This window comes from Megalobrama amblycephala, linkage group LG2 (genome assembly GCF_018812025.1).
Source record: "Megalobrama amblycephala isolate DHTTF-2021 linkage group LG2, ASM1881202v1, whole genome shotgun sequence".
In the NCBI taxonomy this organism is placed as follows: Eukaryota; Metazoa; Chordata; class Actinopteri; order Cypriniformes; family Xenocyprididae; genus Megalobrama; species Megalobrama amblycephala.
In genome coordinates, this window is record NC_063045.1 from 322,593 (window position 1) to 339,498 (window position 16,906).

Genomic DNA, 16,906 nt, shown 5'->3' on the forward strand with positions numbered 1-16,906 from the left:
AGTTTTTAAAAAGTGAAGTAATAATGAATTTGAAAGTCTTCTGAAATGGTAGTTTGACCCGATACCAGTGTTATATCATTATATTTAAGTAAAACTAGAACATTTTCGTTACTTGAAATGTCAACTGAAATAAAATATAAAATGCTATATATATATAATTTCAGCTTTAAGTCAAATTAAACTGAAACCAGAAAATGTAACTCAATAAAACTAACTCAATAAAAACTATAATAGCATCTTACTGATAATTGAAAATATATACTTTTTTATATCTTAATCATTTCTAAGCTTAATCAAATTATTAACCTGCCAAAAATATCCCAGATATAATTTACCCCAAAATAAAGATGAAAAGATTTTACTTTAAGTAAATTAAGATTATTTTTACATTATTTACATTACATTTAAACCCCCTCTGCTAATTAGTATGCAAAAGTATTGATTATTTTAAACTGCAAGTATTTATCATTGGTATTATTTGTTGTTCTGAATTTAATTGTGAAATTTGGAATTTAATCGTGAAACTGTGCTTAATTGTCATAAAAATAATCTCAGGATGTAAAATAGACTTCATTTTCTTAAAATCAAATTTTTTTTTTTTTTTTTGCATTAGGGTGAAATGTGAATTTGTGTGTGAGATTGACCTGGTTAGTGTTGAGTAAACCAGCATTCACCATCCTAATCTATGCTTTTTATTTTCACATATTTCAAGTTTACAACTGAGAAAAAGTTGATCAATTACATGTCAAAGAAGAGTGCGTTAAATTAATGACAGAAGCAGTAGATGTGTCTGAAATCAGCAGTGTGTGTGTCTGACAGGGCAATGCTGTATGTGCTCGAGTGCAGAACATCTGCTACATTAAAAACTAACGCGAACATCGTCAACAAGTGCACCAGAACCGGCAACCGTCAGAAAGAGAAGGCTAGAGTTCATTCAAACTTGAGTGGTTCTGATGCGTCCACCTGTCAGAGCGGGACGTCCTGACCCTGGAGCTCAGGTGGAGACGGCAGCGTCAGGTCGATGGTCTCGTCCAGAGCCGAGAAACACTCGCGCAGAGACGCCTGAATCACAGAGACAAGCTCAATCACACACTGTTCACGTGGAAGAAAATAATCATGCTTTTGGTGAATCATAATTATGACATTCAAAGTCCAAATTATGACAAAGTTGAAATTATGACATAGAAAGTCAAAATTATGAGAATTTTGACATTCGACTTTGTCATTATGACTTTCTCCAATAATTATGACTTTTTGTCAATTTCAACTTTTGTAATAACTTAATCTTTTTGTCATAATTTCGACTTTGTCAATTTTAACTTGTCATAATTTAGATTTTTTGTCAATTTCGACTTTTTATGTCATAATTTTAACTTTTTGTCATAATTTTAACTTTTTGTCATAATTTTGACGTGAATTTTGACTTTTTTGTAATAATTTCAATATTTTGCCATAATTATGACTCCTAATTTAGACTTTTTGTCATAATTTTAACTTTTTGTCAATTTCAACTTTTTATGTAATAATTTCAACTTTTTGTCATAATTATGACTCATAATTTTGACTTTTTGTCATAATTTCAACTTTTAATGTAACAATTTCAACTTTTTGTCATAATTTCGACTTTTTGTCAATTTCAACTTTTTATGTAATATTTTCAACTTTATCATAATTATGACTGTAATTATTTTGACCTTTATGTAATAATTTCAACTTTTTGTCTCAATTATGACTAATAATTTTGACTTATTGTCATAATTTCAACTTTTAATGTAATAATTTAAACTTTTTGTCATAATTTCGACTTTTTGTCAATTTCAACTTTTTATGTAATATTTTCAACTTTTTGTCATAATTATGACTGTAATAATTTTGACTTTTTATGTCATAATTTTAACTTTTTGTCAATTTCAACTTTTTATGTAATAATTTCAACTTTTTGTCATAATTATGACTGTCATAATTTTGACTTTGTCATAATTTCAACTTTTAATGTAATAATTTTAACTTTTTGTCATAATTATGACTAATAATTTTGACTTTTTATGTCATAATTTTAACTTTTTGTCAATTTCAACTTTTTATGTAATTCAATTTTTTGTTATAATTATGACTCATAATTTTGACTTTTATGTAATAATTTCAACTTTTAATGTAATAATTCTAACTTTTTATGTCATAATTTTGACTTTTTGTCAATTTCAACTTTTTATGTAATAATTTCAACTTTTTGTCATAATTATGACTGTCATAATTTCGACTTTTATGTAATAATTTCAACTTTTTGTCTTAATTATGACTCATAATTTCAACTTTTTGTCATAATTTCAACTTTTTATGTCATAATTTTAACTTTTTATGTCATAATTTTTACTTTTTGTCAACTTCAAATTTTTATGTAATAATTTCAACTTTTTATGTCATCATTTCAGCTTTTGCTCATAATTTCAACTGTTTATGCCCTAATTGTGATTCACCAAAGCATGATTGGTTTGTCCAGTGTGGATGAAGGTGTCTGTCCTCACCATGTCCACGTCCAGGATGTTCCTCAGGAGCTGCAGGAGGCCGTCAGCGGTGAAAGTGTTTTTCTGGATGTTCAGTCTGACAACAGCCGCCGTCACACATGAGCAGGCCACCGCTGACGGAGTGAAGAGGGAGAACTTCAGCTCTGAAAAACAACACAAGCCCTTATTATTTCAACTAAATTATTTTAAAGCAACAGTTCTGATCACTTACAGTTGTAATTCATTCAGCCTTTATCAAGTGTTTCATCTCTATTGTGTAAAAAATGGCAGATAAAAATGCTTCACGTGTGAATAACAAATCCAGTTTATTACTGATTCACCTTCCACAGTTGTTCCTGTAAAGCTTTCTGACTTAGCAACAGTAACTAAAGTGGGTGGAGCTTGTGCTGAATTTCACTATCACAATGCAGATCTGACGCTTCAGAGCAGAAGATGCTGAAACTCGAGCGCAGGAGAACAAAAGCGGTTCATAATATATGTGACGCACGGCTTATACGGCCAACAAAGAGCAGGATCAGCGGCAGCGGCGGGCGGACAGAGAAGCTGCTGACGCGTGCACGGCGAACTGATCTTCACATTGTGTGCGCGTGACGTACCTGTGGCGCTCAGGGCGATGTAGGAGTGGGCGTGTCTCCGTACGGCCGCGTGGTTCTGCGCTTTGAGCGGCAGCGCCTGCAGTAGCAGCTCCAGGAAGTCAGAGGGCAGCACTGAGGCCAGATCCCAGTTGAGCCGCGACACCACCAGCACCTCCCAATCCTACACACACATTACATGAGGAAAAAACAGTTCAAAGTTGAGTTTTCACAATCCTAAAAGTGACGTATTTAGCTGGACAGTTTGCAAAGTGCTAAAAAGTGATGGGTCACATGACCTACCAGGATTTCTGGGACGGTCACGGCGTGGTCTGTGTAGACGCACAGCTTGGCGGCGCTCAGAGGAAACGATTCCCTGAGTTTGGAGGCCAGGAACATGCAGACGGTTCCCAGCAGCTGCAGATGGCATTTGCGCACGGGATTCTGGGACATGTACCTGTCCAGGTAGTGAACGGCCAGAGGAAACACCTCCTCCTCGCACTTCTGATCCTCACACACCTGCTCCAGAACAACCCGCATGATGAGTCATGATTCAGAATGATTTGAATCAGTGAATCAGATTAGACATCAATTGATCAATATGATTCAAATCAGTGAATCAGAATATGACTCATAAGACATCATGAGATCAGTATTACATAAAGTATTTTAAACTTTTTGTAATAATTTCAACGTCAATTTTGACTTTTTTTTGTAATAATTTAAACTTTTTGTCTTAATTATGACTCATAATTTCAACTTTTTGTCATAATTTCAACTTTCAAAATAATAATTTTAACTTTTTATCTAATAATTCCAACTGTCATAATTTCGATCAAGAACAACGCGCACGATGAGTCATGATTCAGAATGATTCGAATCAGTGAATCAGATTTATTAGACATCAATTGATCAGTATGATTCGAATCAGTGAATCAGAATATGACTCATAAGACATCATGAGATCAGTATGATTCGAATTAACAATTCAGATCTGATATCTACTCACCTGCAGCATCCACCCTGTTAACATTCGCCGCATGTACGGCTGGACGTCGGTCTGTTCGGTACCGGGTTTGATTATGTTCGGTCTCTCCGAGCTCAGCAGGTTCTGCTGGACCCGCGAGTCTTGTGTCAGAACCGCGTCTCTGAACGCCCGAAGCGGTCTGGACTTTACCTGAGAGCTCGAGTCCAGTTCGACATGTTCATGACAGAGTAACTCCATCACTGTAATTCTGACAGAAACTTCGAGCGAGACGCGGGATTTACGCGTACTAAACTCTTAACAGGCCTACAAACTATATACAATATACATTTAGCCGAATTCATGTATAAAAACGCATTATTTCGTTCAGTTGAAGGAGGGCTGGTGCGCGAGCTGCGGCGCGCGGTGTTACCGCGCTCACGAGAATCTCGACGATCGTTGTGACGTCACATCGGCCGTGATCCCGCTTAAAGTCATAGCTTATTTTATTGAGTTTTTGGTCTTATAAATTCCATTAGATATTTTTTTCTTCATAATCATTAATTAAATTTAATAACATCCGCTTAAGACACAAAACTAATTCCTTTCTGCTAACATCAGCTCATTGATTTCCATACGATTTCATAAATCATATATTTGTCAAATCATTAATAAAACCAAGATTATATACATTTATTTCACTCATCATGGAAGCAAAATTCATTGAGAACAACATTTCATGTCAAGGTTAAGCGCTTGAATAAAACCAAACAGATCTGGAGTTTATGATTTTTATTAAGTTCTAACCAAGTCCAAAAATATGAACATAGCATCACTGCAAAAATGCAAAATATATTGCGGCATAATCCCACATTTCATTGTCATGTTATTCCAACACGTTATCAAAGTTCGCGGCTCAGTCGACGGTCATGGCGGGGGTGGCGTCCTCCAGATCTCGCGCCTCAGAGTTCTGCAGTTCTCGGCGTATCTCGGCTGAAATCGTCGGGTGCGTCTGAACCTTCAGCAGCTCCAACAGCGCCTCCTTCTGTTCGGAGGACAGGTCGGCTTTATAGCGCTGCACCAGCGTCAGCAGGCTCTGGTGCCACAGCACCGGCAGAGTCCGTTTGTCCGTGCGGAACGACAGGAAGTGGGCGACCAGGGCGTCGAGCACACGGAAGGGCAGGGCGTATTTCTTATCCAGCAACAGCCGCAGGAAAATGCTGTTGGCTCCGTTATACTCCATCTCTGCCAGTTTCAGCATCGCGGCGCTGCAAAGAGGACGTAAACAAACCAAGTGTTATTTCACACAGATCACATGCCACTTCAGAAGCGCTCCAAACGGCTGAAGGTCAAAATGTCAGTTTCAGTGCAGCTTCAAAGAGCTCTACATGATCCCAGACGAGGAATAAGAGTCTAATCTAGAGAAACCATCAGACATTTTCTAAAAAAAAAATAAAAAATTGTATACGTTTTAACCATAAATGCTCATCTTGATCTCATCTTCTTCTCTATTAGAATTCCAGCAGTGTAGACACTGCTAAGTGTATTACTGCCCTCCACAGGTCAAAGTTTGAACTAAATTGTCATATTCAATATGCTAGTGCAAGTATATTACAATTAATTCAAACTTTGACCCGAGTCAGATGTAACTCAGACTATAAACTGCGAGGAGAATGTTTTAAATAAAGCTGGTGTCCGTGGCGTTTGTGAGATTGACACGCGTTTAAAGCTCGTAGTTTTAGAGAAGCAAAGTTTTTTCATCATGGTGTTCGTTCACCTGGAGTGCAGCACTGGGATGGAGCATTTGGTGAGGATGCTGCCGATGATGATGGCTTCTCTCAGCGTACACGTGCCCGATTCACACAGCGGCAGCAGGATTCCTGCAAACACACACAGATGTAACTCATAAGCTAGTCATTTTCATTTTAACTAACAGACATCAACAAACTTTCATCAGCTGATTAATCATGGTGTATCAAGTGTTTTGCAAGTTTTCTGTTTCAGGCGAGACACTACAGGCTAAAACACTGTTTTCGTGCACCTGTCAATTTTGAGATTTTGCACTTTTTGGTGTTTTTTCATACTGGTGGAAAGAAAACATCCCAAATATGCTTTCAAGCATCTTTGAATTCTACAGACGCAAATAGATAATTACAGTACATATCTTTAAAGAATTTCCTCAAAATGAGTTTTAGTCAGAAATCTCCACTTCAGCAGCACTTACACACACCAAACATTACAGTTTCATTCCTATCTATATTCTGAAGGTTTTTACAGAGGAGTATAGTTAGCCTGATTTTATTCCTAAAAAAAATATTTTTTCTGGCTGTTGACAGTATTTTCTGATTTGTGGAGTGATAAAAAGAGAAATCCCCTCTGTAAAAAAATTATGCGAATTAGTGCATATTTAATTAGATAAAGCCTCATGTGCATATATATATATATATATATATATATATATATATATATATATAAAAAAACAACATTTCAGAAAACTTGTAATATAAAATAATGTTTGCAGTTATTAATGTAATCGATCTATTAGTTAATGTTTTACCCTATTCACCTCACCTATGTCTCGCCTTAAATATGCAAATGATGCATTAAATATGCACTAAAAATGCCAGGATCAAAGTTCTCATGTTATTGGCACATTAGAGTTAAAGGTTTTTACAGAGGGGATTTTGGATATCTCTTTTTATCAGTCCATGAATCAGAAAATACTCTCAGCGGACAGAAAAAAAAAGACATTTTCACCCTGTTTTAGGAATGTTAAAATTTATACCATGTGAATGATATATGAACAAACCCCTCAGTAAAATCCTTCAGAATATAGATATGAATAAAACTGTAAATTTTGGTGTAAGTAAGTGTTACTGAAGTGGAGAAAAAAACTCATTTTGAGAAAACAGACTTTGAAGGTGTGGACTGAAACTGAAATGTACAGACGTAGATAGAAACTAAATAAAAGAAAATAAATGTTCAAATGTGTTTTTGGATGCTTCTTTCCACTAGTCTGATGAAGCAAAATAGCCCAGAATCTCAAAACTGACCAGTGCAGGAAAACAGTGGTTTGACCTGGACCTTACGTTTTAGTTATTTTACCATATGCTCTTGTCATTTTTATTAGTTTGTGCTCATATTAAATATTTCTACCTAATTTATTTTATTTGTCATAAACTTAGATTAAGTTCAAGTTATCTATCTAATATTTATCTTTGATTTTATTTAAAAAAACTACAAGAATTTTAATAGTTTCAGTAAACAATAATAACAGCGTTTCAGTCAAAGTTCAGTTTCTTCTCTGTGATCTGTTAATTAATACAGTGATGTTTTCTTTATCAGTCACAACATAATTTAACCAGAAATTTTTCGCTTCCAGTGAAGTCCAGGATGTCCCATTTCCTCTTTTCTGTTAATCTTAGCGGTAGAAAAACTTATCGATAGATAAAAAAGTAACTTTGATAAACTGAATGTGTTTTGTTTAAAAAAGTGAAACTCATCTAGTCACATATCTCAGCACTAGTGAAGGTCACCAGCGCCCTCTAGTGTTCAGTTACACTAACAGGTTTACATGCACATCATTACTGATGCTCTTCTCTAAAATAAATTAAGAAATCAAATAAATTGAGTTTTAGTGCTCAAGCTATTGGAATATTCCTGTGTGCATCTAATCAGCATAAAGGCACAGCTGCTCAAAATTCAGCATAAAAAACGCAATGCTGCATACAAGCCAGGCTAAATTATGCCAGCTCTGACCCACCAAAGCGTACAGTTGTAACGGCACCTCTGAGCAGCTTTAAACACTCGCTGTAAAGACAATTGCATGCCGCTTCTGTGCCACCTTTGCAGTATAAATGTGGCACATTATGCATTTCGACTAATTCTGCACAGTAAATTAATTAACGATTTCAAGAGTACAATGAATTGCAGAATATGCAGATGAACTGACCTTTGAACCAGGCTCCGGGTTTGAAGAGCGCTTTCTTCAGCGCGCTGTAGAGGTGAAAGTTCAGCCGCTTGTACTCCGTGATGTCGTCCCGGACTCGGGGCAGCAGCACCAGATTGTAGAAGCGCTGAGCCATTCGCTCCTTCAGGTTAGACGAGAAGATCCTACACCCACACACCAGGGACACCAGAGTTAACCAAAACTTCAACTACAACCATAAGAAATCAACTTCTTTTGCTTTAAATATAATTAAAATTAACTGAAATAAAATCAAGTATTTTTTTATTTAAAAAAAAAAACAATTTCTAAATTTTTAATCAGTTTAATTTTGTATACTAAAATAATTAAAACTGAAATAAAAATTAATAGAAATTAAAAACTATCTGAATGATACTAAAATAACACTGGATTAAACTAATAATCACTATTATGTTTCTCAAAAATAATCACATTTGTTTTCATTTGAAAACAAAATCTCATTTTACATTTGATTAGATTTATCGCACTTTCACATGCGTCATATACAATGTTTCTTAAATCTTCTCGTTTCCTGATTTATTATATTCATCATGTATATATTAACACTCTCTACATTGACAACTTAAAAATTCAAAATCTAAAACAGTGAAATTCCTAATATTTATAACAATATTTCAAAATGTTTGTTTATTAAAACACAGAAGAGCTTGTACTGCTGCTCAGAAGTTCACATCACGATCGCAAACATCATAATTGAGATTCAGGGCCGTAACCACCATAGGCATTGAGGGGGTCAAGTCCCGCCCAATATTTGATATTTATTAATGCTGGTCTGCCTCAGTGGTCTAATAGCACTCATCAATGTCAAAACAACAGCCAATCAGATCAAAGAAGGCGGGGCTTAATGTTCATTGAAGATGAGTGAATTCTAACACAGCGCTTTTAGTTTTTACAGTGAAAGAGTAAGTGCGCGGTAAGATAGAAGTAGCTAAATGTATAATATTTGAGAACCGTTTAACGAATCACAGTAACATACAGTGATGCAAACTACTCAACTTTTTATGGAATTTCTCCATTTTGAATTGAAAATACGCATAAAATCATGACCTCTGACCTGGTGGCCTGATACATGGCGGCGGCGGTCCATGTCTCCGTTTCCGTGAGGTACAGGACCTGCTCCCAGTTGGAAAGAGCCGGGATGATCTTAAACGCTTTGGGAAGTTTCCCGCTGCGGTATTTAGACAGAACCTGCGGAGGAAGAGAGAGTTTCACCGTCAGACAGAGAGCGTGAAACACCAACATCATCTCAAGAAGTATTTCAGAAAAACTGCAATTCTCGAAAAAAATCCTTAGGAAGTTCTCAAATATTTTCTTAAGAACATCTTATTGGACTTTATCTGATTGTATACCAGAAAAAAATCAGTAACATTAACTAGCATTTGAGGGAAAAAGAGGATCTTCTCCAGGTGAAAATGACCTTGCTGACGCCTCTGTACACCTCCACCACTCTTGGGTCCAGCTGAGGAACGGCTCGTCCCGACACCTCGGACATCACGGTGCCCACCTCCGTCTGCTTCTCCGTGATCTTCTCCATGATGATGTCGGCCAGCGTGCGTCTGTCACGGCACACACACACACGTCATGTGACACTCTGCATACACACACACACACGCACACCGGACTCGCTGGAGCTCACCTGAGCGGCGGGTTCTTGTTCATGAACATCTCAATGGCCCTCTCGTCCTCAGGATCCACGTCCACCTCTCCAGCCGCCTCCTCCGCAGACTCTCCCAGAGCCGGCCACTCCTCGTCAGAGTCTCCATCATGTGACCTCGGACCTGAAACACCAGATGTGTCACTGATGCTGCAGTTCACAGACACTTGGATCAAAACGAGGGCTGGGTAATCAATCAGTTTAATCAATCTCATTTTTATGAACCGATATTGATTCTTAAATCCCAAGAATCGATTAGTCTAGTCTGTTTTCAGTTGATGAATGAGCAGAATATGTAGCTCCTCCCATCCAATAAATCACAGTAATCTGTTACTTTTGATATGAAGCAAAGTCTCAGATTTCAAATGACGTCCATCTTATTATGAGATTCAGAAAATAAATACCGTTTTGGCGCTGTTTAATGTGGCGTGACAGATCGCTTTAGCGCCTCAGTTAAAGAGAAGCATGTGATCATCCTCTCCTCCGCTTTAATACCAGTTACAGCGCAATAAACATGAACATCTGAAGGTATGTTAAAATATACAGTACAACTTACTGAAATCCGTATCATGTCTCGTGTAATCGCTCAATCAGTGCTTCAACCTCGGAAAGACGTCAATAAAACAGCTTCAATGTCACGTGACGTCACATTTACCTCAGAAAAACACATTCAGTGACCATAAACTCATTAGTCAGCTAGAAATCCAGGAACAGCCGCGATTTAAATGTTTATTTAACGAATTGGAGTAGAAATATGATTAGGTAATTCTAAACTTTATTTATAATAAAAACATCATTGAGTGTAATTTAAGTGTTTGTATATAAATAAGTTAATTTAACCTTCAGTATTATTATAGTAGCACCAGCTGACTCTCATGTGTCGTTTACAGCATTAGTGGAGAGATTTTTATTCTCTAGAAAATTTGCCATGAACTGAAACTGAAATACTACATCCAAAATAATCAATATCGAAAATTGTGTCAATACCCAGCCCTAATTAAAACAGACTGGTGTATGTTTTGATCATAGTTATGCTTTAATGTAAAGTATTATGCAGATTTTTAAAGCTGTTTGAACCTAAGCGGGATTCGAACCCGGGTCCGCCGGCATGAGGCTCGGGCTCTCTAACAAGGCGGCTGATGGTCAGTAGGTTCACTCACCTAGTTGAGTAGCTGGCTGTCTTCTGGTTTCTGGAGCGAGTCCTAACTCGGTCTGCAGCTCGTCCTGCTGTATTCGGGCCTGCTGCAGGATCTTCCTGGACAGTTTCTCGTCCACATACTCCTGCTCCTCCTCGGGAGTCCGGCTTCGGGTCTTCACGCGGCCGCTGCTCCGGACCGAGTCTCCCTGCAGGATCTGATCGGCCAGAGACACACCGACACCGCCGCGCTCCGCGCCGCCTCTGCTCTTCTTCACCTTCGGCATTATGTGATGATGATTATTATTATGATGATTATTATTATCAGTCCCGTTCTTAACTCATGACATGCAGCTGCGCGCAGAACACACGTGTGTCTGAAGCAAATGGCGCAGAAAGTGTGTATGTGTCTGTGCGGCTGATCTGAGGTCAGATGAATGAAGCGAGCGCGGATCACAGTCTCACAACAGCTGATCTCAGACCGGCGCTGCGTCACACTGTTTACTTCCGCTCACATGAGCGGCTCTCAATCAACGTTTCGCCGCATTTGCGATCATTTTAATGAGTTATATACATATTTACGGATTTTTATGTACTGTCCATTTAAAGTTTCTCCAATTTAACTGATTTTGTGTTATTCACGAAAGCCGGATTGAACCGGAAGTAAATACGGGCTCGCGGAAGTTTGCGGCAAAGAAATGGGTGTAACGTGGTGAGCAAAACACTTTTGTTTTCATATTATTGTATAATAAATTGTGTTTATACGTGTCGTTTTGAGTGCTCTGGTGTTTATAAAACGATTCTAATATTTCGCGCTGTGATGAATCCACTGAGAGGCTTTGGAAAGAAACAATATTTGTTGTATAACCACGCAAAAAACATATAGTTTAAAGAGACAGTTCACCCAAAAATTTAAATTCTGTCATCATTTACTCATCCTCATGTAGTTCTAAACCTGTATGAATTTCTTTCTTCTGTTGAACACAAAGGAAAATATTTGGAAGAATGTCAGTAAACAGATCTCGGCCCCCATTGACTACCATGTATTTATTTTTCCTTCGATGGCAGTAAATGGGGGGCGAGATCTATTTGGTTACTGACATTCTTCTAGATATCTTCCTAATATATGTATGTATACAGGTTTAGAACTACTTGAGGGTGATTAAATGATGACAGAATTTTCATTTTTGGGTGAACTGTCCTTTTTGAAGCAAAACAATGTGGTTACTATGGAATAAGTTCAATAACCATGTTTTTTTTATTTGCAGTAAAACCATAATTAAAGGGTTAGTTCACCCAAAAATGAAATAATGTAATTTATTACTCACCCTCATGCTGTTCCACACCCGTAAGACCTTCGTTCATCTTCAGAACACAAATTAAGATATTTTTGATGAAATCCGATGGCTCAGTGAGGCCTGCATAGCCAGCAATGACATTTCCTCTCTCAAGATCCATTAATGTACTAAAAACATATTTAAATCAGTTCATGTGAGTACAGTGGTTCAATATTAATATTATAAAGCCACGAGAATATTTTTGGTGTGCCAAAAAAAACAAAATAAAGACTTATATAGTGATGGCCGATTTCAAAACACTGCTTCAGGAAGCTTCGGAGCGTTATGAATCTTTTGTGTCGAATCATGATTCGGAGCGCCAAAGTCACGTGATTTCAGCAGTTTGACACGCGATCCGAATCATGATTCGACACAAAAGATTATTTTCGTAAAGATGTATGAAAAAACTATTGTTATTGGAAGGAATATATTACACAAACCGATATAAATGTATATGAATTAATTCACGTTAGAAAATAAAAGGTGTGTGTCAGTGTGTGTCAGGTGCCCGTGGCCGAGGGCAAGAGCGTGCAGCAGACGGTCGACATGCTGCATAAGAAGCTGGAGCAGCTGGGAGCCGTTAAACAGGGGAACTTCTGGGTGGACTGTGAGACGTACCACGCAACGGGAAACGCCACCGGTAACCGCGTCACACTGCCGTGTGTTACCATGGAAACCACACTGCATATTACCATGGCGAAACGCTCTCTCTCTCTGCTGCAGGTCAGCCGTCGAAGCTTCTGTACGTGATGCATAACTCGGAGACGCCGCTGAGCTGCATGGCTCTGTTCGAGGGCGGACCGGGTCTCAGCGCAGACGCAAACTTTGACGTTCTGATGGTGAAACTCAAGAGTCACTTCCAGAACGCCAAAGGCCATAAGGTGGAGAGTCGCGGAGCCCGTTACCGCTACTGCGACTTCCTGGTGAAGATCGGCACCATCGCCATGAGCTCCAGCGCAAGAGGGATTTCAGTCGAGGTTGTGATGCGTTCAGTGGGTCTCGTTCACTAAACGTGTCTGAGCATGAAATCTGCGTACGAACAAATCATGAGTCATCAGTAACATTTACTCTAAATTATGAAAAAACGTAGGAACAACTCAAAACAAACGTACACCACTTTCATTCTAAGTGTCCGTACTCATGAATTTGTACGTGAAATCTGCATGCAAACTTTTTTACGAAGAGTCAATCAAGAGTCATCAATAACTCTCGTACCAACATGTATTATAAATTAACGGAAAAATTTAGGAACAACGGAAAACAAACGCAAAAATCACTTTAATTTACTAAAAGTGCGTACGCACAAATTCCGCTTGCAAACATTTCACGAGGAAATCATGATTCATAAATAACTTTCGCACTAACATTTACTCTAAATTTACGAAAACTAAGGATCAACAGAAAACAAACGCAAAATCACTTTCATTCACTAAGCGTGCGTACGCACAAATTTGTACGTGAAATTTGCATGTTAACTTTTTTTACGAACAAATCAAGTCATCAATAACTTTCATACTAAAATTATAAATTCACGAAAAACGTAGAAAGAACTAAAAAAAAAAAAAAAAAGTAAGCCAAGATCACTTTTATTCACTAAGTGCGCATACTCATGAATTTGTGCGAGAAATCTGCATGCAAACTTTATCACAAACAAATCATGATTCATCAGTAACTCTCATACCAACATTTATTCTAAATTTATGAAAAAACGTAGGAACAGCTAAAAAAAAAAAAAAAAAATGTACACCAAGATCACTTTCATTCACTAATTGTGCGTACTCATGAATTTGTACGTGAAATCTGCATGCTAATAACTTTTTACGAAAAAATGATTAAAATAAATAATAATAAAAACTTTCATACTAACATTTATTCTAAATTTATGAAAAACACAGGACCAACTAAAAACAAATGCAAATATCACTTTAATTTACTAAAAGTACGTACGCACAAATTCTGCTTGCGAACATTTCATGAGCAAATCAAGATTCATAACTTTCGTACTAACATTTATTGTAAATTTAACTTTTTTTTTAACTTTTTTTTTTTTACTTTTTTGTTAACTTTTTTTACGAACAAATCAAGTCATCAATAACTTTCATACTAAAATTATAAATTTACGTAAAACGTAGAAAGAACTAAAAAAAAAAGTATGCCAAGATCACTTTCATTCACTAATTGTGCGTACTCATGAATTTGTACGTGAAATCTGCATGCTAATAACTTTTTACGAAAAAATGATTAAAATAACTTTCATACTAACATTTATTCTAAATTTATGAAAAACACAGGACCAACTAAAAACAAATGCAAGATCACTTTCACTCACTAAGTTTGCAAATTCATGAATTTGTGCGAGAAAAATGCATGCTAACTTTTTACGAGCAAATCATGATACAAATATAACTTTCGCACTAACATTTACTCTAAATTTACGAAAACTAAGGATCAACAGAAAACAAACGCAAAATCACTTTCATTCACTAAGCGTGCGTACGCACAAATTTGTACGTGAAATTTGCATGTTAACTTTTTTTATGAACAAATCAAGTCATCAATAACTTTCATACTAAAATTATAAATTTACGAAAAACGTAGAAAGAACTAAAAAAAAAAAAGTAAGCCAAGATCACTTTTATTCACTAAGTGCGCATACTCATGAATTTGTGCGAGAAATCTGCATGCAAACTTTATCACAAACAAATCATGATTCATAAATAACTTTTGTACTAATTATTTTAAATGTAAAAAAATTTAATAACAACTGAAAACAAACTTACGGCAAAAAGTAGATTTTTTTTTACCATATGTAAAAAAATATATATATTTATTGAGAAATTTAAAAATTAACCAATTTGTTTGCAAAATGATTCGAAACAGTCAGGCTGGCCTTTGTGTTAAGATTACATTAAATACATAGATATTTAATCATATACAGTGAGTATAAGCAAGAAATGCCATGTTAAAGCTTGAGCTGTGAAACTTTAGAGGAAACTTTGTGTTATCGTACGTTGGCGAGTATGATATTATAGGTATTGGTGTGAACAGGCCTTTAAAATACTCCAAATTAATTGACATTACATTCATGTTCATATATATGTGTTGTGAATGACCATAAACGTGAACGAGACCCATTGTCTTTTCCGATTAATCCAAAATAAGTTACTGTTGAGAAACGCATGATGATGTACAGTAATTGAGGATGTCTGTCTGAAGGTGGAGTACTGCGCGTGCGTGATCCCTGGAGACTGCTGGAACCTCATGAAGGAGTTCATGCAGAGTTTCCTGGGATCAAACACTCCCGAGCTGCCGACGGTGTTTACCAACAAACCCGAGGGTCTGTGCGTGCCGGTGGACTGCATGGACACCATGAGCCAGTACCTGGAGCTCTTCAGCAAAGTTCGCAAACAGCAGGTGATGCCGGGCAGCGGCGTGCGCTGAAACCTGCGTTACGCTTCACCGGAACTCAACGCAAGCAAACCGACGTCAGGAATTACTCGCTGTTTTAGAGATACAGACAGTCCTGCAAGGAGTTTGAGAGAGAGAACTTTATACAAGTGATGAGAATATTTCTCGTTTCTTTTGTGCTTGTAAGTAGTACATGAAGCATCTGTTCCTGCCTTTTTTTAGTTGTGGATGCTTGTTTTCTATCTGTACATTGGAATTTGTAAAATAAAGTGTTTACTTTGAATTGCAATCTTTATCAAAATAAAATCAATGTTAAGGTAGAAGCGCAAACTTTTGTTTTGAATCCGTACTTCGGATTTCAGCAAACGAGGCTTTGTTACGTCATAAAAGTTTCACAATATTAGTGGTTTGCCAAAAAACAGTGATATTTAATGATCTCTTTAAAACACACAAAGCAACCACTATAAATAAATAAAATAATACAAATTACACAGGGTTAGTTCACCCAAAAATGGAAATTCTGTCATTAATTACTCTCCCTCATGTCGTTCCACACCCGTAAGACCTTCGTTCATCTTCAGAACACAAATTAAGATATTTTTGATGAAATCCGATGGCTCAGTGAGGCCTGAGCAATGACATTTCCTCTCTCAAGATCCATTAATGTACTAAAAACATATTTAAATCAGTTCATGTGAGTACAGTGGTTCAATATTAATATTATAAAGCCACGAGAATATTTTTGGTGCGCCAAAAATAACAAAATAACGACTTATTTAGTGATGGCCGATTTCAAAACACTGCTTCAGGAAGCTTCGGAGCGTTATGAATCAGCGTGTCGAATCATGATTCGGATCGCGTGTCAAACCGCCAAACTGCTGAAATCACGTGACTTTGGCGCTCCGAACCGCTGATTCGACACACTGATTCGTGGCTTTATAATATTAATATTGAACCACTGTACTCACATGAACTGATTTAAATATGTTTTTAGTACATTAATGGATCTTGAGAGAGGAAATGTCATTGCTCAGGCCTCACTGAGCCATCGGATTTCATCAAAAATATCTTAATTTGTGTTCTGAAGATGAACGAAGGTCTTACGGGTGTGGAACAACATTTTTGGGTGAACTAACCCTTTAATGGGAAGTAATGATTCGTAGACTACTCTTAATTTATTACACTTTCATGAAAACATTTGCAATTTGTCGTGTGAAAGGCGTCATGTTTGAACTGGTTCTGGTTTTGCAAATGATTCAGAGATTCAATCGCTAAAAGGTGCTGGTACAGTTCTTTCTGAATTGTTTAAATTTGCCAAAACGA

General features: G+C 36.9%; 3 protein-coding genes across 3 annotated transcripts; 1 reads left to right on the top strand and 2 right to left on the bottom strand.

Annotated features, from left to right (window-relative positions):
- Positions 1-573: 573 nt before the first annotated feature.
- Positions 574-4,530, bottom strand: ccnd3 (cyclin D3). The gene is made up of 5 exons (XM_048181894.1): positions 4,107-4,530; positions 3,401-3,616; positions 3,122-3,281; positions 2,526-2,668; positions 574-1,062 (listed from the first exon to the last, which is right to left on the bottom strand). Exons 1-5 carry the CDS (start codon positions 4,320-4,322, stop codon positions 967-969), a joined length of 831 nt encoding a protein of 276 aa, XP_048037851.1. The 5' UTR covers positions 4,323-4,530; the 3' UTR covers positions 574-966.
- A 308-nt stretch (positions 4,531-4,838) lies between these two features.
- On the bottom strand, positions 4,839-11,260 carry bysl (bystin-like). The gene is made up of 7 exons (XM_048181893.1): positions 10,864-11,260; positions 9,686-9,827; positions 9,467-9,605; positions 9,104-9,237; positions 8,014-8,174; positions 5,839-5,941; positions 4,839-5,329 (listed from the first exon to the last, which is right to left on the bottom strand). The coding sequence occupies exons 1-7, from the start codon at positions 11,123-11,125 to the stop codon at positions 4,978-4,980; spliced, it is 1,293 nt and encodes a 430-aa protein (XP_048037850.1). The 5' UTR covers positions 11,126-11,260; the 3' UTR covers positions 4,839-4,977.
- Positions 11,261-11,380: 120 nt separating this feature from the next.
- med20 (mediator complex subunit 20) lies at positions 11,381-15,913 on the top strand. The gene is made up of 4 exons (XM_048181895.1): positions 11,381-11,550; positions 12,670-12,815; positions 12,899-13,152; positions 15,392-15,913. The coding sequence occupies exons 1-4, from the start codon at positions 11,537-11,539 to the stop codon at positions 15,614-15,616; spliced, it is 639 nt and encodes a 212-aa protein (XP_048037852.1). The 5' UTR covers positions 11,381-11,536; the 3' UTR covers positions 15,617-15,913.
- The last annotated feature ends 993 nt before the right edge of the window (positions 15,914-16,906 follow it).